General features: G+C 36.2%; 1 protein-coding gene across 10 annotated transcripts in view; it reads right to left on the bottom strand.

Annotated features, from left to right (window-relative positions):
* Nucleotides 1-26,492, bottom strand: part of CEP128 (centrosomal protein 128) — a 483,382-nt gene that overhangs the window by 246,206 nt on the left and 210,684 nt on the right. For 8 of the 10 annotated variants that reach the window (XM_017873844.1, XM_017873838.1, XM_017873839.1 and 5 more), the window contains one exon: nt 19,648-19,840. In XM_017873844.1, the coding sequence (XP_017729333.1) occupies nt 19,648-19,840 (193 nt within the window). Of the gene's footprint in view, nt 1-1,763; nt 1,885-18,807; nt 19,006-19,647; nt 19,841-26,492 lie in introns of those variants that run through there. The other 2 variants (XR_001885973.1, XM_017873846.1) reach the window with 2 other exon arrangements.

Here is a 26,492-nt window from a genome sequence, read left to right on the forward strand (position 1 = left end):
TGAAGAATAATTTATTCATCCGTTTATCCACCCAACATTTGTGGTGTGTTATGGAAAAAAAGACACCTAAGACATTGAATAAAATCATCTCAGTCCTCAATCAGTTCAATACTTAATAATAATAATTAATAATTTATCCAAATATATACATTCTAAGAACAGCCAATCTGGAATTGTGTTAAGTAAATTACTTCCTTTTTCATCACCCCTAACCACTGGTGACAGGTTCCCAAAACAAACAAAACAGAGAAGACCAAATTTTATTTGTGAAATTCAAGACTCTATAGGAAAAGAAAAGGTAAAAATCTGGAATTAACCTCTGAAAAACTTTTAAATTATTCTATGTTTACCTTAACAATAAAGACACATACTAGAAAAAGATATCCAATAATAATTTACACATTTGGGGTTGACAGTAGGAGTTACTACTGATTTCCATATACTATCTAGTGTTCAACTGAAAGCTCAGACACTCTTCTTGAAATTTCAGTAAGATGTTTATAAATGTGTTTTACCTTACTATTACAAAAATACATGAGAGGCATAATGTTTTTTTTTCTTTTTCAGGATAGTTCCTATGCTACTTTTGACTGCATATTCTAGCCTCCTCTCCTTGTTGTTTGCTCCTTTGTTCATTCACTCATTACTTAACTAAACAACTATCTATTGGGCACCTACTATATATATGTATGTCGGTGTTTGGAAAGAATAAGGAAAACCTCCATCTGCCCCTATCACACATCAAGGTTGTTTTATTTCTCTGTTTTTCTCCTCTATTGGCAACTGGAATTCCATTCTCAAGTTTAGGTTTACTCTTTGTCATTCTTATTTTCCTTTTTTTTTTTTTTTTTTTTGTTTGAGACTGAGTCTCGCTCTGTCACCCAGGCTGGAGTACAGTGGCACAATCTCAGCTCACTGCAACCTTCACCTCCCAGGTTCAAGTGATTCTTGTGCCTCAGCCTCCGAAGTAGCTGGGATTACGGGTGCCCACCACCACGCCCAGCTGCTTTTTGTAGTTTTAGTAGAGATAGGGTTTCACCATGTTGGCCAGGCTGGTCTTGAATTTCTGACCTCAAGTGATCTGCTCGCCTCACCCTCCCACAGTGCTGGGATTACGGAGGTGAGGCACCACGCTTGGCTCCCAATGCTTTTTTCCTACAGATAATTTACTCTGCCTTTACCTCTATTAACTATTCCAGAACACAAGTGCCCTCTATTTCACGTTATCTACAACAAGAATGACCCACAATTGATGAAAATTTAATATCCAAGCAGGAAAAGTTATTTGACTCCAAGAATTATAATATGCTAGAATTTTGGTACAAGAGGAAGTTCATTCTGATTACAGAAGATTGTAATTCACAAAGTTAAAATCCTGAAAGAAAAATCTCCCTCCAGAGAAAGTATGCAGTAGGAAAGATCTCAAACTCTTAAATGATATTAATTCTAACTAATTAATTTATATGGAATAATCAGGCTTGATATTTTTCAGCTACACTGGTAGATCTTTCAGAAACCACAAATTGAGCAAATGAGATCTGAAAATGCTTTGTTTCCCAAAACCACATCTTCCCCAGTAAATGCTCTAACCATTCAATTATTACATTTCTTTACCTTGAATAAGAAAAGGGAACAAGTAGTATAAGATACTATCTATAAAAAAAATAAGTAACCTCTATAAGATCCTTTTGGTAGGCAACCAGAATATGTCTCCCCTTTTCCTTCCCAATATCCAAATCCCCCAAAACAGAGGTACTTGTTACCTTCCTTTGTGATGTAGAAACCAACAGACATCTCCTATCTCTGATGACCATGACGGCCATGATGTGCCTGATTTAGCCAAGGCTTCAGGAGCTTATAACGTTGTATTAATCGGGAAAATTCCTATTAACAAAAAGCATGAAGAAAAACTTTTCTTTATGAGTGATCCCATAACCTGCAATTTATATTCCCTCAGAGTATTTATAGCATTTCCTAGTCATAAAAGACAGAAGGCAAGATCCCTTAAGTGGTTGCTTCTTTGAAAGGATCAAACCTACATAAGAAATGAAATGGAGAACCAACAAGAGCTACTCCATCAACAACCCCTCCCTTTTGAAAAACATGCACCCACATCTATACACTCCTTTTCATAGCTTTATATGTAAATTTTTGTGTAAATTCTTGTCTTTTATCTGAATTAACATTTTAAATTATCTAAAATCAAAGATTGTCATCTTTCATATATGGAATTCAATGGAACATCACATACTCCAAAGACACTAACAGGTAGTCTTTGAAAATAAGTTGCTTTTAGCTTGCCTATGGGTTGCCTGTGCAAGACAAGTGCTTGAGTCAGCACAAACTGAACTTAAGGAGAAAAATGTAAGTCATCCAACCAAATGTGCATTATATACTCATGGATCTCATTTAATACTTCTGCCTAGCTGATAATATAAATAAGTGAATATTTCAAGGAAAAAGAATTTTAAAAGAAAGAGAATATAGTTGAATGAGTACATAATTATTAATATTTTACAAAATAAACTTTGGAAGTGAGTTGCTGGAAGGTGAACAAAATATTTGAGAACTGGAAATTTTAAAAGGCAGTGGCAGGGGCAGACATTTCCAGGAGCAAAATCCTGGTAGAAAACGGACCTGAAAAAAGATTGCATAAAATTGCTAATGAAAATAAACTAGATATTTGGGTGGAATTAGAGCTATGGAAAAGAAATAAGATGATTAGTCACCTGAGCATGGTTATGGAGGCATGGAAAGTGAAAGGCAAGTACAATACCACTGTGAAAGAGTTCTGATTGCTTTACACAGAGAAATGTACCTGAGGCCAAACAACAGGTATGCCTTGTCTAACATCAACCTTATACCAGGACTTAAACAAAAATAAGGTTACAATTCGACCGAGCAGAGAGGGGAATCATAAAGAAGTAGTAGAGTATCTTACTTTAATGTGAAAGAAAGATCAATTTACAATAAAGTAAAAAAAAAGTAATAAATTTTAAAATTTTGCATTTAGAAGCCTCAGGGGAAGCATAGATATCCATGTCACCTCACTCCAGAAGTCAGAGGGAGTTACAGAAGTGGAGAGGCCAATTCTTACTGTAATATTTTGCCAGAAAATGTGAAACCAAAAAAGAACCCAAATAACCAAGGCAAAGATTGCATGAGTAAGTCTCCAAAAGCAATTGCAATGAAAACAAAAATTGACAAGTTGGACCTAATTAAAGAGCTTGTGCACAGCAAAAGAAACTATCAACAAACAGACAACCTACAGAATAAGAGAAAATATTTGTAAATTATGCATTCAACAAAGGTCCAATATCCACAATCTGTAAGGAACTTAAACAAATCAACAAGCAAAAATAACCCCATTAAAAATGGGCAAAGGACATGAACAGATACTTCTCAAAAGAAGACATGCAGCCAACAAGCATATGAAAAAATGTTCAACATCACCAATCATTAAAAAAATGCAAATCAAAACCACAATCAGATACCATCTCACACCAGTCAGAATGTCTATTAAAAAAGCGAAAAATAACAGATGTTGGCATGGTTGCAGAGAAAAGGGAATGCTTACACACTGCTGGTGGGAATGTCAATTAGTTTAGCCACTGTGGTAAGCAGGCAATTTCTAAAAAAACTTAAAATAAAATTACCATTCAACACAGCAATCCCATTACTGGATACATACCCAAAGGAATATAAATTATTCTACCAAAAGACACATGCATATGTATGTTCATTGCAGCACTATTTACAATAGTAGACATGGAATCAACCTAGATACACATCATTGGTGGACTAGATACAAAAAAAAAAGTGACATGTAAACACCATGGAATACTATACAGACATAAAAAGGATTGAAATCATGTCCTTTGCAGCAACATCTATGCAGCTAGAGGCCGTAATCCTAAATTATCCTACGATAATTAACGCAGGAACAGAAAACCAAATATTACAAGTTCCCACTTATTAGTGAGACCTGAACATGAGTACACATGGACACACAGATGGGCAACAGTAGACACTGGGGCCTACCTGAGGGTGGAGGATGGGAGAGGGATGAGGATGGAAGAACTAACTATTGGATACCCTGTTCACTACCATGGTAACAAAATCATTTGTATATTAAACCCCAGTGACACGCTATTTAGTCATATAACAAATCTGCACATGTAACCCCTGAACCTAAAAGTTGAAAAAGGAAAAAAAAAAAGTACATTTTAAATGTTTGCTCCACAAATTCCAAAAGGTGGAGGAAAAGGGTATACATTGCTGTGGGCTCTGTGTAAAAAGCATTTTTATTGAATTTGAACCTAAGAGGTTGAAAGATATTCCGAACTCTTATTTATTGGTTTTTTTTGTTAATGTATTTCAGCCAAAACTTTTTTATTTTCTCTTAATAGATTATGTCTCTGTCTGGATTAAGAGAAGAACCAAAAAAGTGATCATGTGTAGCAGTAATAACTATATAGGCAGAACATTATAAATATACTAGACCAAAGTTAGATCTAGTTCTAACTAGATGTAACCACATATTAAATAGCTATATTTTTCCTCTTTTAACAGCCTTTTTTGTCACTTCCATGCTGCCAAAGCAGAGTCACAGAATCTGCAGGTTCACGCTGAGCCCTTTTGGTTAAACACATCACTGAGGCAATCAGAATCTCCTTTTGCTGCCCTTTCAGTGGGAACAGCAAGTTCTGCCCTAGTCCCAGGCTGGGCTGGTGTGTGTGTGTGTGTGTGTGTACCCAGTGTTTAGTCTTTCATCCCTCACCCCCTCCCACACTTTTTTCCCCCAAGTCCCCAAAGTCCACTGTATCATTCTTATGCCTTTGTGCCCTCATAGTTTGGCTCCCACTTATAAGTGAGAACATATGATGTTTGCTTTTCCATTCCTGAGTTACTTCACTTGGAATAATGGTCTCCAACACCATCCAGGGTTGCTGTGAATGCCATTATTTCATTGCTTTTTATGGCTGATTAGTATTCTATGGTGTGTATATATATTATTTACATATATGTATATACACCATATATATACACCATATATATGGTATATATATACACGCACCCCATATATATACACCATATATACACCATATATATATATACCATATATATACACACCATATATATAAACCACACACACATACTTACCACATTTTCCTTATCCACTTGTTGATTGGTGGGTATTTGGGCTAGTTCTATAGTTTTGCAATTGCAAATTGTGCTGCTATAAACATGCATGTGTAAGAGTCTTTTCCATATAATTTCATAATTTTCATAAATTCCCTCTGGGTAGATGCCCAGTAGTGAGACTGCTAGATCAAATGGCAGATCTACTTCTACTTCTTTAAAGAATATCCATATTGTTTTTTATTGTGGTTGTACTAGTTTACATTCCCACCAGCAGTATAAAAGTGTTCTCTTTTCATCACATCCGTGCCAACATCTATTTTCTTTTTGATTTTTTAGTTATGGACATTCTTGCATGGGTAGGTATCACCAAATTTTGCATGAAGAATATTTGCTTGAAGATAGGTATTTAATTGAAATTACATTTACTTCTCCTTTCCTCCCTTAACAAACACCATTATGATAAACACATTTGGTGCAATATTTATGAGGATTGGTGTGTTTAGGAAATATCTCAGGAGACATAGTACATACTGCAGCCATTTTCTCTTTCTTGAACTGCCAAGCTGAACTCAGCATGAACAAACATAGAAATATTAACTAGTATCCAACAGAGGCCTCACTGGCCTCTGTGGAAGAATAAGAGATGGTATTACTTAGATATACACCTCTTTAGAATGTACACGTTGAATAGCCATAGTCACAGCAGGCTTGGAAAATAAGAGCTGTCTCTTATTTCAATATGAGCTTACAATTGCACCTTAAGAAAAAATAAGAAAATTAATTTCTATATTTGTTCATAATCATTGGCATTTCATTGCAACGAAATTCTACTATATAGAGGTCTCCCCTTCTAAATATCTTTTAGGAAAGGAATCCTTCCAACTGCCATAAACATTTTAGTGTCTATTAACCTCATAGTTTCAAAGTATGCATTCTTATACCTTAGCTACATCCTCCCAACTGTAATTTATATCTCTTTTCTCAAGATTGAAAGTGCTTCTTAGTTAAGTTATATTGGGTCATTCTATACTCAGAATGGAAGAGGGTAAAGAGAAATGTTTAACGTAAGGGCAACTCCTGTACCATGGACAGACCCAGCTGAACTTCTAGCTGGAGACATGACTGTTTTAACAGGGAAAAGGAGGAAGAAACTGTGGATCATATATTATATGTACATCTCTTCTGGCCCCAGTGAACTTTGAAAGCTTTGCAGAGAGACAAATATTTCATGACCACAAAAGTATAAGTTAGTCAGACACAGTAGTTCTTGGAAAGAGTTGTTTTGTGGAATTTATGTATGTATGTAGATGACTACGAAAACTAATTTGTGCTCTTGAAAACTGTAGTATCCATTAATCACTGTGAATTTCAAAAACAATAGAAAGGTGTGGTCTTGAATGACTGATTAGAACGTAGTTCTCACTTTCATGGTGGAGGCCCAAGAAAGGAAAGGTTTGATCTTAGTTTCCTCTTTATGGTAGAGAAAGTTGTATACAATAATATTAGAATTAAATCCATTAATTGGGCCTTGAGGCTTGATGTTCCTGTGAGCTATTCAAAAAATTATAGGTTATCACATACTAAAATGATGTGAAAGAAAATTTTAGAAATATTATATCTATCACAACGAAGGAGTTAATATCTAACGGTAAAACTATTGTTTCTGGATAAGAATTTCTAATGGTATAGTCATTAAGACAGCCTAAAGACTTTGAAATTTTGACAATTTCATTTTCTTTCAAACATGCTTAACAAAAAAACTTGATCTCTTGAAAAGTTCAGGGAAGAGATCACAAGAAAGCAAGGAAAGCCAGGTTGGTTTCAATTTAGAAGGCTCATTGAGGTTGACAGAATATTGCTGGTTTATTTTGATATGTTATACAGTAGTACAAACACAAAATCGAGTTTCACAAAGTCTGCTCCCATCTGTAACTCCCTGTCAATCCTGGAGAAGTAACCTGCCCCCACTTCCCTCCCAGCCTAAGCTACCTCAACTGTTAAATGAGATTAATAATCTCACAAGGTTATTTTAAGAGTTACATAAGATAATACATTTAAAACCTGCATATTACCAAACCCTCAAGAAATGTTAGGTTCCTTCATTTCCCTAATGGTCATCTCAAGGAATGAGAGTAAGTAGCTGAACATTAAGATCTAATGTCACTTGTATAGGACAGTGGGTAGCGACCTTGTCAAAATGTGACGTAACTAAAAAATTACTTTTAAATATTGAAACAATAGGGTCAGTAGTCTCAACAGGGAGGGAAAAAAAAGCAAATCTATAATCTCTCATGGTTGATATGATAAAACTGTTTATCTGATCCAGGAAGGAGAGCATGCGCATCAAAATCTCTCCAAATACTATGAGGGAGAACTTCAAGGGCTTTACACTGGACAGATAAAAAGGGAAAAGACTCTTTTGTTGCCAAGTATACTAGTTTCAAAAAATACACTGAAAACAGCTAAGCTAATAAAAAACATTATCAGACTAGTTTGGTGAATAATTTGGAGTTATTCAATTCTTCATATTTGCTCCTGTGTTTTGAAGAAGCAGAAATAAGAATAAATCGGCCGGGCGCGGTGGCTCAAGCCTGTAATCCCAGCACTTTGGGAGGCCGAGACGGGCGGATCACGAGGTCAGGAGATCAAGACCATCCTGGCTAACACGGTGAAACCCCGTCTCTACTAAAAATACAAAAAACTAGCCGGGCGACCTGGCGGGCGCCTGTAGTCCCAGCTACTCGGGAGGCTGAGGCAGGAGAATGGCGTGAACCCGGGAGGCGGAGCTTGCAGTGAGCTGAGATCCGGCCACTGCACTCCAGCCTGGGCGACAGAGCGAGACTCCGTCTCAAAAAAAAAAAAAAGAAATAAGAATAAATCAATAAGGATATCTGTTTTCTTTTGGTTGATACAACAGACCTAAGTGTTGGTTGTTTTCTTTTGGTTGATAGAACAGACCTAGTTAGAAATTACAGGAGCGTATAGTTTCAGTTGAAGATACCATAAAAATGGAAAAAAAGAGGTAGGAGGGAAATCTGTACCATCCATTTATCCATCCACCCATCTATCCACCTGCTCCCACACACAAACATTCATTAAATACGTTTACCTTCTGTTAAACATAAAACATGGTACCAGATGCAATGAGGAAACAAGAGATTAAAACCTAGTATTAAATAACATATATGCAGATAACCAGAGGAAACAGCAATAAGTGGCAAATGTCATGGAACCCTACCTGAAAGTTTTAATTGCAATAGAGTGGTAAAACAAACAAACAAAAAAAAAAACTGCACTAGCAAACATGATAAAAAAGGGCTAGAGTTTATATAGAAAGAGAAGAGGAAAAAAAATGGTAGGGCTTTTGTAACAAAATTGAACTTTATTTGTTTAGCAGTGGGAAAACCACTGAGGTTTCTAAGCTGGAGAGTCATGGGATCAAAGCTGTGTTTAATGAAGATTCATCTGGCAAAACTGATTACAGCACTTGAGTGTGTGTGTGTGTGTGTGTGTGTGTGTGTGTGTGTGAGTGTGTGTGTGGTTTCTCCAACAAAACCTGTTTTGGTAGAGGTCAGTTGTGGGTGTGTTGTCAGTAATCTATTACAAAACCAAAATTGGTGATTTACTTTTTTGTATTAATCTGAGAGTATTCGAGGTTATTTCTGTAAGATTTCACTCTTACCAAATGCTTTATTAAAGAGCAGGTTAATGAATGCAGAAACAAATAGCTGGAGCCCAGGGTACAGTGTGTCCTTGAAACACCCACCATAGTGTTCCTGCTGGGAAAAATTATCTGTGTTGGGCTTTAGCAGGCATATAGGTGAGGACAAGTCCAGCAGAAGACACAGACTGCAGGTTAGGAAGATCATGCAAGTAAGATGTTTCTATAATCCTTGTAGGTATGAAGCAATAAAGAGCTAAATAAGACAAAGTTGGTATAAAGGTTAATTTTATATGTCAACTTGACTGGGCCACAAGGTGCCCAGATATTTGGTTAAATATTATTTTGAGTATGTCCGTGAGGGTGTTTCTAAATTATATTAACATTTGAATCAGTAGACTGAAAGAAAAGCATATTGCCTCCACAATATGAGTGGGCCTCATCTAATCCACTGAAGGTCCCAACAGAGCAAAAACACTGAGCAAAAATCATTCTCCCTCTGCATGAACATCTTCAAACTAGGACATCAATTCTCTCTTGCCTTAAGCTTGAACTCAGACTAGAACTTACACCATTACCTGTCTTGGTTCTTATAGCACTGGACTAAGACTGGAACTATACCGTAGGTGCTCTTGGGTCTCTGGCCTGTGGACTACAGATCTTGGGACTTCTCAGTCTTCATAACTACATGGGTCGTGTGTGTGTGTGTGTGTGTGTATGTGTATTTGTGTGTCTGTGCATAGAAACACACCTTATTGCTACTGTTTCTGGAGAACCCAGACTAACACAGGTGGTATAAACAGAAAGAGAGGAATGAATATATGACAAACAGTTAAGAAAAACTTTGTAAAGTTACCAGTTATAGTGGACAAGGAAATGGGAGAATGTAATCTTCTTTCAAATCATAAATATAAGAGAGATTTTAAATTTGCTTTCAGGAAAACTCTCAAATTAATAAATTTTTTAAAAATTCCCTAAAGATTCAAATGGAAATTTCATGGCTATAAGGCATATGTAAGTTTCACATAGAATATATTGATGTCTTGTATTTTTAAATATTTCCATTTTATATTTCATGACATGCATATGTTTATTTTCAGCAACTACATCTAGTATGTAAACCATTCTGGACCCCAGTGTAATCAATAATAAACGATCATCAAACTTCAAATACTTAAAATTCAATCATAAATTGAAGTTTAGAACCTACTAAAGGTAGACTAGGCATCTGAAAATTCAGTCTGTAAGAGGACACAGATAATTTTATTAAATTTACTAAGTGCAGTCACAACCTTTTTGTTTGCACTTGAGTTTCCTTATTTCATGTTTCAGCCAAGTTCTTTCCCACTTCAACCCTTCATAAATGCTGTTCTCTCTGTTGGAATGGCTATGCTTATCACCCCTTACCTGGCTAAGGTCAGGCATCACTTTCTAAGGAAACCCTGACTTCAACATCTCCCTCACCCATACTCTGTGAAGTTAGATCCTCCATATACTCTTAGAGTGTAATCTACACCGTTACAAAGGACAACCACTCTAGTAGACACAGTGTCGATGGCCAACATGAAAATGTTTTAATGTATTTTAAAACAAGAAAAAAGAATGTAATAACGAATATAGACTAATAAAACTAGCCTGCATTGTTTGTGTCTTCATACTAATATAATCAAAAGTTTAATTTTTTTCAGGGAGGAAGGGGCCCACAAAAGTGGATCTTTAGGATCCACAAAAGTCATAATATGTCACTAGCTACTTTGTCTTATTGCTAAGAAATGACACCCTGACTTTTTCTCTAAAGCTGGATGATAGTACCTACCTGAAAATTAAATAAAATTATAAATAACTTAAAGCACTTAAACAGTGTCTGGCACATAGCAATAAATGTTAGATGTTATTACTGTTTAAAACAATAACTGAGAGCCAGGTGCAGTGGCTCACGCCTGTAATCCCAGCACTTTGGGAGGCCAAGGAGGGCGGATCACAAGGTCAAGATATCAAGACCATCCTGGCCAACATGGTGAAACCCCATCTCTACTAAAAATACAAAACTTAGCTGGGTGTGGTGGTGCACACCTGTAATCCCAGCTACTTGGGAGGCTGAGGCAGGAGTATCACTTGATTCCAGGAGGCGGAGGTTGCAGTGAGCTGAGATGGCACCACTGCACTCCAGCCTGGCAACACAGCAAGACTCCGTCTCAAAAAAAAAAAAAAAGCAGTGACTGAAAACATTATTCATTACACATTACATTGCTTACAGAAAGATCTATATAATAGATTCCTCTTGAATTTAGTTTTCAAAATAAGTTTGCTTCTCCCAAGCAGTTTCTGTGCTCCATTTAAGATAATAAGAACCATGTGACCTAACAGATATTCCTCCCAGATGTCAGAAAACTGAGAGCTAAATAAAGTGATAAACCAAAACAACTCCTTCTTGGTGCCCAGGACAGTATTTCTCTGTTTCTTAATTTTTTTCCCTGTGATTTTATTTTTAGATTTCCATCTATGTCCATTTTAACACTATAGTACAAGTCAAAATAAAAGGATAAAATTTGAAAATATGACTACATAAGATCAAGGGCCTTACAACAGCCTAAGCCAATATGGACTGTCTGCATTTCAGATTCACTCATAACCCATGTAACTTCTTTGAATTTTCATAGCATATTTGAAGAAAGAATATCAAATATGTATACATAGGCATAAGGAAATCATACTCATTTTGAAAATGCCATATTTCACACATTTCAAGAACTATCTCAGTATATGTCAAGGTTAACAGAGTGAAAGTAATTTATGAATATTCCTAATTTTCTGACAAATGTCCAAAAATGGATGCACATTTCCAAAGAGGGTCAAGCAGGTTGGAAAATTTCTTGATACACAGGGAATCAAGTAGCAGAGAACCTATTACAGATCTCTAATTTCACTATTTTATTGGTATATTAGTTTTCCATAGATGCTGTAACAAATTCCCACAAACTTGTGCCTCAAAATGATGCAAATTTATTATGTTACAGTTCTGTACGTTAAATGTTCAATGCAGTTCTTACTGGGCTAAATCAACTCTTAGCAAGGCTACCTTCCTTTCTGGAGGCTCTGGGGAAGAATGCATTTCCTTGTCTTTTCCAGGAGCTAGAGGCTGCTCATATCCCTTGGTTCATGGTCCCCCTCTTCCATCTTCAATAAGCAATCTGCAGTTGAGTCTTTCTCATATTGAATCCTTCTCTGCTTCCCTCTTTCACTTTTAAGGACCATGTGATTATATTGTGCCCCAGATAATACAGGATAATCTTGTCTCTAGAAACCTAATTTTTTTCCAGCTATAAAATCCCTTTTGCCACGTAAGGTAACATACTCACAGATTCAACCATGTATCCAACCCTTTTAGGTTGTGGACTTCTTTTGGCAGAGGAGGGAGGGAATAGGCAGGTATTACTATCATTTTGTATGTAACATTATAGAAAAGACAGATAGTACTCATTACAAGACACCACCAAAGCAGAAACGCCCTCCCAGAAATCCATATTTGTAACAATAAATAGTCAAAATGTACAGTTTCCATTTGCATTTGTTTTAAGGTAGCTCTAATATAAGGCTTAAAAGAAACAAACACAGCAAAGATATGCTTTGAATTTAATGAAAGCTACTTAGTAACCTAAAAGCTCAAATCAAATCTATTTTAGCACAAGGAGCTTTACCTTTCTCATCTCCCTAAGTGTGCTCATGATTCAAGTTTACAGAAGAACAGCTTTGCTATACAAATAATCTATAAGATGAAGAAACAAGAAAATCTAAGAATTCACATAATATATTTAACATTTCTGAATTTTCCAGAATATATTTCAAAATACATACACACACACACACACACAGTTTTTCTCCTCAATATTTTGGAAGAGTAAAAATATAAACTTTAAATATTTAAACTTCCCACTCAATCAATACTGGTCTGTTGCTAACTGAATATATTACGGGAAATATTGAAAATCTTTATCTCTAAAATTAAGTTCATTCAATAGAAGTGTTATAAATTTTAGGCCCATTACACAAGAGGTGAAAGAGGGAGGGCTCAGAGATATTTACAGTTAACTAAAGAATAATGAATCATAACTTTCCATTGCCTATTTACTGACTAAAGACATGAATGTTGATTTCGCATTCAATCACAGTTGACATCTGCACAGATCTGTGTATCAGCATCCCTAGGCATATCATTAATTTAATTCTGGTCCTAGGAATATTTAGTCAATGTAGTTTAATTTCAATCCCTGTTGACCTAGGCTGGATTTCAATTCATAACAGAAAACATATGAGAAACAAAATTACTGTAATGAAATATCTATAAGCAAAAGAAAATAAGAATAAAACATATTTCTTAAAAAATTATGATTTGACTGTAATAGTAGGCATAATTTATTAAAAACTATTCTTTCTCAATTGGTTGTTAAAAACAATTATAGCCTGGGTGCAGTGGCTCACGCCTGTAATTCCAGCGCTTTAGGAGGCCGAGGCGGGCAGATTGCAAGGTCAGGCGTTCGAAACCAGCCTGGCCAATATGGTGCAACTCCTTCTCTACTAATAATACAAAAATTAGTCAGGCGTGGTGGCACACGCCTGTAGTCCCAGCCACTTGGGAGGCTGAGGCAGGAGAATTGCTTGAACCCAGGCGGAGGAGATTACAATCAGCCAAGATCGCGCCACCACACTCCAGCCTGGGCAACAGAGCAAGACTCTGTCTGAAAAAAAAAAATTATAAAGAAACAAGAAAATAAAAGAAAGGGTAACTTCATGTTAAATAACTGATAAATTTCAATAATGTTTTCAGTTTATCAATGAAAATAATTGTTATTTTAATTTTCTCTAATGATCTACACCACTGAACTTTTGAACAAGCTGGTCACAATGTAAAAATAAGATGCTAAGGCCAGGTGCACTGATTCATGCCTGTAATCCCAATAACTTGGGAAAACAAGGTCTAGGATTATGTAAGGCCAGGAGTTTGAGACTCCCTGGGTAACATAGCAAGACCTCATCTCTATAAAAAATTAAAAAATAAAAACATTAGCCAAGCATAGTAGCATCCACCTGTCATCCCAGCTACTCAGAAGTCTGAGATGGTAGGATAGATTGAGCTCAAGAGGTCAAGGCCATAGCAAGCCAAGATGGTGCCACTGCACTGCAGCCTGGGTGACAGACCAAGACCCCATTTCAAGCAATCAATCAGATGCTAAATCCAATTTTTAAAAATTAACCAGAGCACAAATAAATAAATGATATTACATTTAGAAATCATCACCTAAGTTACTTCAGCATGTTTCAATATTACACTCCAACATGGAATAGAAAAAATGGCTTCTCCCTATTTTTGGACTAAAGGACACATCTATGAGTATCATGATTGTAAATTATTTCTTCAATAAGACAAACCTGAAATACTGTGCGAAACGATTTGCAGAGTAATTAATAGACAACTGAGTGACTGGATGACTAGAAAAATAAACCAATATATGAATAATGTATAAGCACAACATAAAGTATACAATCCTAAGTCTAAACTACGTGTTAGAAAAGATGTCTACAGTTCGACAGTCCCTCCATCATTTCTGTACCACAAATAAATTATAAGAAATTACCCTCTGTTAACAGCAATTGGCCACCAGCTGTAGACGTAGCATAGAAATTCAGAGGATGAGCAGGGAAAAGCAGCTTAAAAGCTGAAAAATCAGCTTAAAACTTTCTCATAACACTGAGAATGATGAAACCAAAAGAACAAACCATTAAAAGGTTGATAACACCATTGAAAAATCTAAAATCTATCAAATTACATTAAAATTAGATTTTTAGATAGAAAAAGTCTAAGTCATACAGTAGTCTCCTCCCTTATCCACAGTTTCAGTTTGGTTTCAATCACTGCCTGTCAACTGCAGCCCGGAAAGAGGAAAGTACAGTACAACAAGACATCTAGCGACAGAGAGAGAGAGATCACATTCACATAACTTTTATTATACTATACTGTTATAATTGTTGTATTTTATTATTAATTACTATTAATGTTTTATTGTTTCTGATTTATAAATTAAGTTTTATCACAGGTATGTATGTATAGGAAAAAGCAGTGCATATAGGGATTATATAGGGATTGGTACTATCTGCAGTTTCAGGCATACACTAGGGTGCCTAAGTCCCCACACATAAGGGGAGTCTACTGCATCTCTTTCTGTAGTAAAATAACTCATGCTCACAGCCATGTATATGGCCAGAATAATCAGTGTATAGTGTGCCAGACTCATCACTAAGGTGGCTCTAATGCTTTGGATATCCATCATATGACAAGTTTTATGCTTCGGAAGCAGGTTGCCAAAAATACAGACTTGGCAATCTGGCTTAAACCACTCCTAAGACATTACCAACACAGGTCATGCCAAAATTTTACATTGCAAATCCAGTGGCTGCTTCTCATCCCTTCTCTCCTTTTCTCCAAATACTCATCCTTTCTTTGAGCATATACAAGGGATAGGGAGATAATATATCTTTCCTCTACTGCCTACTTCTAGGCTATGTATATGTTCATCCTTTCTTTGAGCTTACATAAGGCAAAGACCAATTAGACCCAATTACAGATGCTGAGAAACTAACCATCAAAATAAGAAAACCACTACAAAAATTATTGTGATAAGTGAATCTGCCAAATATACTAGCATATTCAAAACACTAAAAGGATCTTAAAATAAGAAATCTGCAACTCTTTTGCCCTTGTTCTTTCCAAGATTCACTTCTCTACCTTTATTTTTTTTTTATTTTGTGTGTGTGTGTGTGTGTGTGTGTGTGTGTGTGTGTGTGTGTGTGTGATGGAGTCTCGTTCTGTCCCCCAGGCTGGAGTGCAGTGGCGCGATCTCGGCTCACTGCAAGCTCTGCCTCCCGGGTTCACACCATTCTTCTGCCTCAGCCTCCCAAATAGCTGGGACTACAGCCCACCACCACGCCCGGCTAATTTTTTTTTTTTGGTATTTTTAGTAGAGACTAAAGTAGAAACATGGGGTTTCACCATGTAGAAACATGTTTTAGTAGAAAAATGGGGTTTCACCATGTTAGCCAGCATGGTCTCAATCTCCTGACCTCGTGATCCGCCCGCCTTGGCCTCCCAAAGTGCTGGGGTTACAGGCGTGAGCTACCGCGTCCGGCCTCTACCTTTACTTTGGACCTCATCCACTCATATCTTCTGGGATCCTGCTACACCAGTTAAACTTCCACCTGTTCGACCTCTCCCATTAACAGCCCCTTCCACTGAACATATATAATCAGGCTCAAGCTTTTCTATGATTAGTAGTACATAGAGAATCATACTCTAAAAGTTATAGTCATTCTACTCTTAAAGACTGAGACTGTTTTAGACACACACACAGTTTTAATAGTCTTTTTTTTTATATATATTTAGGTATTTTGAATTTTTTTCACGTGTTATACTAGAGAGTAAACTCATAGTACACAATGGGGCTAGAATTAATACTAACAATGTTATTGTGTCCCTAAATGAATGAGGAAGCTCTTAGAGAATACTGTCACGAAATGAATAAAATATAAATTATTTAAATATTGCTACCATAAAATGTAATACATAACTGAAATATTAGAAAAGACAAATACTGTTATCTAATTCCAGAGTGTCATAAACAATATGTAAACCACTCTAATTAAATTACTTAATCAACCTCTGCCAAATATTTGCTGATTTTTATTTTGGTTAAGCAGAGTTTAATAAGTATCCAATAAATTTCAAAACAGGGAAAAATAAATAAATTTGGGCCAATGGCACGATATCATCTCTTTCTAAATCTAAACTTTGGGGAAAAACTATGCTTTCTTTCACAACAGTGATTTTTTTTCACTAAATGTTAATATTATGGCTCCCCTATTAACTGTGCTCCTTTAATGTTTTCATTAATTCCCTTATTCATTCAGTTGTGCAATACATATTTCACATGTCTACTGTGCACCAGGTTCTTTTTAGGCACTGAGATGCAGCATTCAGCAAAACATTAAAAAATCACTGCCTTCATAGAAATTCTATGCTAGGTGATACATATAAGAAAACACATTTCTCAATTGTGTGCCTGTCAGAAATTCATTGAGGCAAGAAATAAAGTATCTTTGGGCCAGGACAGGCCACACCCACAGCCATTACTAGGGTGAAACTTCAAACTAGTGAAATGTATATACACATACACACACACACACACACAGAGATTCATATCTATATCTGCATACAGATATATATAGAGAGAGACAGACAGATAGACTGACAGAAATGATGCATATTTCTTTCACTGCCTACTTTTTAGCTAAGACACAGGTGTTAACCAAAAATAATCTGGGCATTCGTTCTCTGCTGCAAAGGCATTATTTTCTGAAGAGCTGGAAGACTATTTTCTTTCTTCTTCATCCTCTTACCTGTAGTACTTTCCCTTTTATAACTACTCAGAAAAGATAACTCCCTAACAAAGAAACTTTGACAATGGCTTATTTCACCCTTAGATGTGCATTCTAACAAATGACACATGACAGCAAGGGACAGATTCAGGAAGATTTGGTACAGTACCTGCTGCTGGGAATGACTATTTTCTATACATTGTACTTACAGCATGAGGGCAGTGAGGAATTGGTGAAGATCCCACCTAATAAAACAAAGCCAAAAGAGTATAGCACCTACCCCAAACTAGAAATAATAAGTAAATCAAATTTCATCTTTAAGGTAAAGGAATTTCAGGTCATGTCAATTTCTAATTATTCCAAGAAGGAAAGCTATGTACACATAATAGCCAAAACCACAACCACCCAGTGCCTGGAAAGCAAGATCCATCACCTGTTTAAAAAAGAGGCACTATTTCGGTTTCAGGAAAAAATAAGAAAGTCGCATTCTATATTTGTTCATATTCACTAGCATTTTGTACACTAAGAATATAACTATACTGTAGAAATGCCTCTCCTTCTGAAAACTTTTGAAAAATTCCTTTCAATTTCCACATAAATTTTAAGTTTTAGTAAACCTGATAGTTTCAACATATTCTTATATTATACCTAAATCCTCCCAGCTGAAGTTTACAGCTCTTTACTCTTGTCTTTGTTACCTCTTATAACTGAAGAATTTCTCAGTGAATAATTACTAAACTTCTAAGAGGTTCCTGACGTTAATTAACCCCTTAATAAATTTCCTCTCCTACCGGAATCTCCAAATTCCAAATTTCCAGACTTACAGGCCCAGAATACCCCAAAAGTGTATGACAACTCAGATCTATGTATATAGCAGCAATCAGTGGTGGAAACTCCTTGTCCCAGGGCCTCAGCTAACCTGGCAGATGTCACTTACTATGACATTAAATCGAACTAAAAATATTAACTCTGAGATGGCATTAATTCTAGCAAATAGAAAGTTTATCTGTCATACTTCACTTATAGATAGGTAACTTTGTTCTAGTTAATAGATAAGTTTCTAAGATGGTAAAGAGAATCACCTATAAATTTGTATTAACAATTCACTTTGATGTCTCAGAAATATCTAAACTTAATCACTGCTGCCTTTTACCTTCTCTATGTGTACTACTGTAAAAAAATATGTTTAAATCACCATGCAGATAAATTCTGCAGAAAATCTCTCTTCCTCTTTTCCTTCTGGAAATTCTGCTTTGTTTTTAAGATCCAAATAAAGTGACATGCCCTACAAAAATGTCCCCACAGGGACCTCAGCAGAAGTAATCAAAACTCTTTTTACCAAGAGCATGTTGCTTATATTTCTAGCAATTAACTTGTTTATAAGTCCTCAACTTTAACAGTATTTGCTTGATAGCAGACTAAAGTGTTCATTATGTCCAAATCCACCAGGTAGTACTATTATAATATTTTTCACGTACCAGGCAAAAGATTAACATATCTCTTATGACAAAAGTTTGGGCCTTCATAATACTTTTTTTTTCTTACAGTTTTGATTTTAAGAATTAGGTAAAAATGCATGCCCTCTTTTTCTCCCACCAAATCAACTACTTCCTGACTTTCCTCTTACTCACAATGGCAAAACGATTGAGACCTTCGAATCTCCTGTGAGTCCTCTCTCTTCCTCACCTTGGGCTGGTCCTCCACAACGTCTTTTGCATTTGCTGCCTGTTTTCCAATTCCACCACCAAGGTCCTTCTTCAGTCCCTCTTTTCCTTTTATGGAGAACATATCAATAGGCCTCTCACTGGACACATTGCCATAATCAATGCTAATAATTTAATAAGAGAGTTCCCAAATATGTGAAGCCAAACTTTCCTTCCCTTACTCTACTGTTTCCACCACTGTGATTACAACCTTCTAATGTATTATATAATGTACCTATTTGTAATATTTATGGCTCCACCCAATAAAACATAAGCTAAATAAGGCTAGGGGGTTTGTTTTGTTTTCCTTTTTTTTTTTTTTTTCCGCTTTATTCACTGATATATTCTCTGTACCTAAAATAGTGCATACTTGAAAATGGGCACAAAATATGTATTGAATGAACTAAGGAGTATTTTGCTGAAGTAAATTTAAACTTCAGCGTTTTACTAAGACAGAAGCAGTATGTCTTATCAATTAATTCCTGCACACAGCCAGTTAATGCAGGTGTCATACACACAGGAGGAATGCTGTGGCTGAAGAGTTTTCTCTTCTAATCCCAGAAGTGAAGAAAGATAAGACGACAAAGACAAGAAAAGGAGATGGGCTTGGAAACAGTCCAAACTGGATGCAATAGAAGTCGGTTTTTTCCAATCCTAGGATTAGGATTCCATAAATATAAACAAAGAAAAATGAAAGAACAACTAACACACCTCTCTTCTCACGATGTATTTCATCCAGAAGCTGCTCCTGCCTTTCTATCTGTTGGAAGAGACACTGCAGCTCAGATTCCTTGTTTTCAGTCAGATTCCTGAGTTGTTGTCTGCAGAGCATCAGCTGGTGTCGCAGATTTTTCTCTCTGTTTTCTCTCTCTTTCAGTTCCTCACAGAGCCACTGAAGTTTAGTCTGAAAAATGACATTTATATCTAATGGTTAAAGAAACCCAGAAAAGAGTAGTATTTCAAAACACGAGGAAAAAAATAAGTAACATCATGATAATTTGAACAAATATAGATGATTAGCAAATTTTTGCAAAATTTTAAAATACTCATGTTTAATTTGCATAATGGTCTATATCAATTAAAAGCTGGTTCAGAAATTAAGGCATGATATTCGTAGATTTTTATAAAATCCCTTTAGAAAGATAAAGTTTGGCCTATTAAACTTTCAATAAAATGATAGGTAATCCTCTGATTTGATATACAGGGCAGCCTAGTATTGGAATTTAAAAAAGAAATACAGGCCAGAATAGAACTACAGACTTTTTATAAAAGAAGTATTCCTTCAGAGAATTTTTTAAAAGAGAAAATTCCTAGCATGACTTCTAAAAACGCATATCCCCATTGATCTAGCTAATTAGGTATGAGGAGAGATTTTTTATTGACTAGAAGATATAGAGTTAATGTTTATGCTTCTAAGACACAAGAAAAGTGAATTCTGGCAACTCTTCTTCACAGATTCTAACCTCACCTATCTTTTTTTTCTTTCTCTCCTTTTTTTTTTTACTCTGTCGCCTGGGATAGAGTGCAGTTGCACGATCTTGGCTCACTGAAGTCTTGACCTCCTGGGCTCAAGCAATCCTCCTGCTCAGCCTCCTCAGTAGCTGGGACCACGGGTGCACACCACCATGTCTGGCTAACTGTTTTTTGTTTTTTTGTTTTTTTGTAGAGTTGGGGTTTCACCATGTTGCCCAGGCTGGCCTCAAAGAAATCCACCTGTCTCAGCCTCCCAAAGTGCTGGAATTACTGGCGAGTGACCACACCCAGCTCTCACCTATCTTCAATATTTAGATATTTAAAACAAGAATAGGAAAAGAAATATTTCTTTCACCTTCAATACAGCAGGATTTCAGTCAAGTCTCAGGACCTTCCTAAGTCAGGCTACCCTCCAATTCCTAGTTATATGTGAAATGTATTGTCCGTAGGAAAATCAAGCTTTTGAAGATAAAACCTGTATCATAATTATTAATATAGACTCTCATCAAAGACAAAAGGGGGCCATCATAACAGTTCCTCTTCTGAAATGATGATATATAGAAATCTGTAGAAATGATCCCCAGTGAAATAGCAGTAAGTGCTAAAAATAATTTTTAAAAAATTAACATTTCTAAATATTGTCCTGTAGCCATACAGCAAATGAAGAAACATTTATTCAAGAAACTCTAGTTAACCTCATTAAAGTGGCACTTGAGGCATAACTGACTCCTTCCTTCTACCCTCAGTGTGACAAAAGCTCCACTCCTCATTCCAGAAAAACAGTGCCAAGAAAACAGGGTTTTCTCTTTCTCCAGTTCACAGTCAAGGTACACGATAGCATACTAGGTGGGCAGATCACCAGGATTTTTCAGCCTTGCAGCTCTGATTTGCATAGGCTAAATTCCTGGCCAAGTGCAGCAAGATGTTGAGAATCCCTTGCTCCCCCAATGTCCCACTGATAGGATGGTTACTCTACCTCAAGCACAGCAGGCTGAGAATACTGGGGTCCCAATTGCCATTTCCCGAGGTCACTTATAATAAAGGTGTACTTATGAACATGCCTGATGAATACAGATTTTTTTGAAATCCTCGAGAAAATACTAGCAAACAGAATCCAGCAACCCATAAAATGAACATCATGATTAATATGGTTTGGCTCTGTCTCCACCCAAATCTCATGTGAAATTATAATTTCCAATGTTGGGGGAGGGACCCAGTGGGAGGTGACTGGATCACGTGGGCAGTTTCCCCCTTGCTGTCCTTATGATACTGAGTGAGTTCTCAAGAGATCTGATTGTTTAAAGGTGTGTACACTTCATCCTTTGCCCTCTCTCTTGCCGCCATGTGAAGACAAGACATGCTTGCTTCTCTTTCACCCTTCCACCATGATTCTAAGTTTCCTGAGGCCTCCCCAACTAAGCATGCTGCACAGCCTATAGAACCGTGAGTCAATTAAACCTCTTTTCTTTATAAATTACTCAGTCTCGGGTAGTTCTTTATAGCAGTGTGAGAACAAACTAATACAATGATCAAGTGGAAGTTATCCCAAGAATGCAAGGTTTAAGAGAGGAAAATCATCAATGTAATATACTATATTAATAGAATTAGGGACAAATGTCATATGATTATATCAAAAGATACAGAAAAAGCATATAAAAAACATTCCTTCATAAAAAAGACACTCAAAAAACTACAAATAGAAGAGAACCTCCTTAATATGATTTTTAAAGTATCTATGGAAAACCCCCAACTATTATCATACTTAATAGTAAAAGTCTGAATGCTTTCACACTAAGACCAGAAACAAGAAAAGGATAACAGCTCTCACCACTTCCATCTAACATTGTATTAGAGGGTTATGAAAAGGCAATTATACAAAAAAAATAAGAAATTTAAAATATCCAGATTGAAAAGGAAGAAATGAACATATCTCTATTTGCAGGTAACAGGCTTATGTGTAGGAAAATCCTAGTAATTCCATTAAAAAATCTATTAGAACTAATAAAAGAGTCCAGCATATTGCAATACATAAAATCAATACAAAAATTAATTATATTTCTATATATTAATATTTGCAATGAGCACTCCAAAATAACATTAAGATAATCATATTTGCAATAGCATCAAAATGAAGTATTTAGTGATAAACATAAAACTGCAAAACTTATATCTAAAACTACAAAATGCTTTTAAAAAACTGAAGACTAAGTGGGAAGATATCCTATGTACATAGATTGAAAGAGAATATTATTAAGATAGCAATACATCCTACCTCATCTACAGATTTAACAGGATCCCTTTCAGAATCCCATCTAGCTTCTTTAAAGAAATTGATGAGTTGATCCTATGTTTCATATGGGAATTCAAGGCAAATCTCCAAAATAGCCGAAAAAAAGATATTGGAAAAGAAGAATATAATTGGAGGATTCATACTTATCTATTCCAAAGCTTACTACAAAGCTACAGTAATCAAGATGGTGTGGTATTGGCATAAGGATAGATATACAGACTGAAGGAACAGAAGTGAAAGTCTAAAAATAAACCCATACACAAATGTCAATTGATTTTCAACAAAAGAGACAAAACAATGTAATGGAGAAAAGAATAGTCTCACCAACAAATGGTGCTAGGACAACCAAATATACAAACACAAAAGAATTCATTTATACCCCCTACTTCACACCATATACAAAAACTAACTCCAAAAGGATCACAGACCTAAATGTTAAGAGCTGAAACTATAAGATTATTAAAAGAAAACACAGGCATAAATTGTTGTGACCTTGGCTTGGCAATAATTTCCTAGGTATAACACCAAAAGCAGAAGCCATCAAAGAAAAAAAGCTGATAAATTGAACTTCTTTGAAATTAAAATTCTGCGCTTCAAAGGCCACCACCAACAAAGAGAAGAGACAACCTGCTAAGTGGGAGAAAATATTTGCAACTGAATGTCTAATAGGGGAATTATGTGTCGGATTCATAAAGAAGGCAATAATAAAAAGACAAATGACGCCATTTATGAAACGTACAAAGAATGTAAATAGATATTTCTCCAACGAAGATATACAAATAGCCAATAAGCACATGAAAAGATGCTGAACATCATTAGCCATCAGGAAAATGTAAATCAAAACCACAATGGGACTCTACTTCACATCCAGCAGGGTAGCTAATATCAAAAAGACAGATAATAACAATTGTTTGCATAGATGTGGAGAAACTGGAACTCTGACATATTGCCAGTGGGAATGCACAGCAGTGCAATCGCTTTAGAAAATAATCTGACAGCTACTCTATGGGTTAAACATAGAGGTACCATACAACCCAGCAGTTCTACTCCCAGGTAAAAATCCATGAGAAATGAAAAACAAATGTCCATGCAAAAACTCAGACAGAAATTACTCATAGCAGCATTATAGTAACAGCCAAAACATTGAAACTGTCCAAATTTCCATCAAATGATAGACAGATTTTAAAAATGGAATAGATCCAAACAATGAAATATTATTTGGCAATAAAAAACTGAGGTCATGATACTTGCTAAAATGGATATATCATAATATGGATGAAACTCGAAAACATTCTGCTAAATGAAATAAGTCAATCACAAAAGACCACATATTATATGATTATATTTGTGGCCGGGGCAATGGCTCACGCCTGTAATCCCAGCACTTTGGGAGGCCAAGGTGGGCAGATTATGAGGTCAGGAGTTCAAGACCAGCCTGACCAACATAGTGAAACCCCATCTCTACTGAAAACACAAAAATTAGCCAGGCGTGGTGGCATATGCCTATAATTCCACCTACTCAGAAGGCTGAGGCAGGAGAATTGCTTGAACCCAGGAGGCAGAGGTTGCAGTGAGCCAAAATTGCGCCACTGCACTCCAGCCTAGGCAACAGAGAAAGATTCCATCTCAAAAAAAAAAAAAAATTATATTTATTTAAAATGTCCTGAATAGACAAATCTACAGAGACAAAAAGATTAGTGGCAGACTAGAACTGGTGGTTGGATTTATAGGTGATGGCTAAGGTGTCCTGATTTTCTACTTGAGGTGGTGAAAGTGTTCTCAAATTAAATGTGGTGATGACTGCACAATTCTGTAAACACACTAAAAAGCATTAAATGGTGCATTCTAAATGGATGAATTGTATGATATATGAATTATATCTCAATTAAGCTGTTATTTACACACACAAAAAAAAGAAGGGTGGAGAGTAAGTCAAGACAAAAACAAAGCTAAAATTATACATCTATGGATAAATGAGACCTGGCTTTAGTACATGCTATGGAATCTATAGGCCTCGGTCTTGTCTGGATGTCATTGGCTAAATGTAGGAAGTCTGAAAATTAAATTGGGCTGTGCACTTCCAATTATGATTGCAGAAATTTAACAAAGCCTACTTCACTTCTCAATACTCCCTTTGAAACATCCATGTGAATACAGAACAATAAAAAGCTTCTATAGGACAGAAAACCAGGAAACAGGGTCAACTCTTTGCCAGATAAAGTAAGTACTTTCTATTATAATTTTCTGCTGAAGCACTAACGGAGGATACAGGAAAAATATGGGACAGTATACCAACATCCTCCTATGACAATCAAGGCAGCAAATTGGGCTATTCTTTAGAAAGTGTTTTCTACACAGAGTATGAAACACATGCTGAAGGCTGGAAATCAAGAGTTTGTTATAATACTCCAAGCAAGTGAAAATACAAAGGGAAGAACCAAAGTGTACATTTTTGAGATGTGGTAGTTCCTCACATGTTATGGTTAAAGTAGAGAGAGAAATCAGTAATTGTCAAGACATATAACCCATAATACCCATGTTTCTAATTTACAAAACTGTGAGACAGGCTTCAGGTGTAACCCTGTGTACTCTCAGCTGAGGTGGGCACAAAGAGATACACCTTCTCCTTGATGAAAGGAGAGGGAAAAGTAAAAGAAACTTTGTCTTGCAACATGGGTACCAACTCAAGCCACAGTAAAATAAAGCACAAAGTAGACTCCTAAAGTTCCTGACTCCAGGCCCTATCTCCCAGGGAGCATTTCTAAACTCTGCCTAGGCCAGAAAGAAACGTGTCACCCAGAAGAGAAACACACAAGCCTGGCTGGCTTCACCATCTGCTGTCTAGAGAGCTCTTGGATCTTGAATAAACATCAGAAGTAGTCAGACAATAGTCACCATAAGCCTTGGGACAGACTCAGTACTGTGCTGGCTTCAGATCTGTCCCAGCATAGTCCCAGCGGTTGTGGACACAGAGGCGCTTGTTTCAAACCTCCTCCAGCTCCAGCCAGTTCAGCACTGAGAGAAACACTGTGTTTGTTTTGAGGGAAAGTAGGGAAAAGAAAAAAAGACTCTACCTGGTAACCCAAGCACTTCGGAGAACAGTATGGAGGTTCCTCAAAAAACTAAAACTAGAGCTACCATACAATCCAGCAATCCCATTGCTAAGTATATACCCCAAAGAAAGGAAATCAGGATAGCAATGTCTGCGCTCCCACATTTGTTGTGGCACTAATCACAACGGCCAAGATTTGGATGCAACCTAACTGTCCATCAGCAGACAAATGGATAAAGAAAATGTGGAAATGTGGTGCATATACACAACGGACTACTATTCAGCCATACAAAAGAGTGACATCCTGTTATTTGCAACAACATTTATGGAACCTGAGACACTATGTGAAGTGAGATAAGCCAGGCAAAGAAAGACAAACTTCACATGTCTCACTCATTTCTGGGAACTAAAGTTTAAAACAATTGAACTCACTGAGATAGAAAGTAGAACGATGGCTACCAGAGACCAGGAACGGTAGTGGGAGAGGGAGGCAGTGCATATGGTTAAATGGGTATATACAGAATGAGTAATATCTAGTATTTGATAGCACAACAGGGTGATTACAATGAACAATAATTTATCATGCATTTTTAAATAATTAAAAGAATAGAATTGGAATATTTGAAACACATAAGAAACAAGTGCTTAAGGTGATAGATATCCCTTTTATAATGATATGATCACTATACATTGCATGCCTATATCAAAATATCAACTTTTAGCAGATAACAAATTAAACAA

This window comes from Rhinopithecus bieti, unplaced genomic scaffold (genome assembly GCF_001698545.2).
Source record: "Rhinopithecus bieti isolate Rb0 unplaced genomic scaffold, ASM169854v2 scaffold_6782, whole genome shotgun sequence".
NCBI classification, from domain to species: domain Eukaryota; kingdom Metazoa; phylum Chordata; class Mammalia; order Primates; family Cercopithecidae; genus Rhinopithecus; species Rhinopithecus bieti.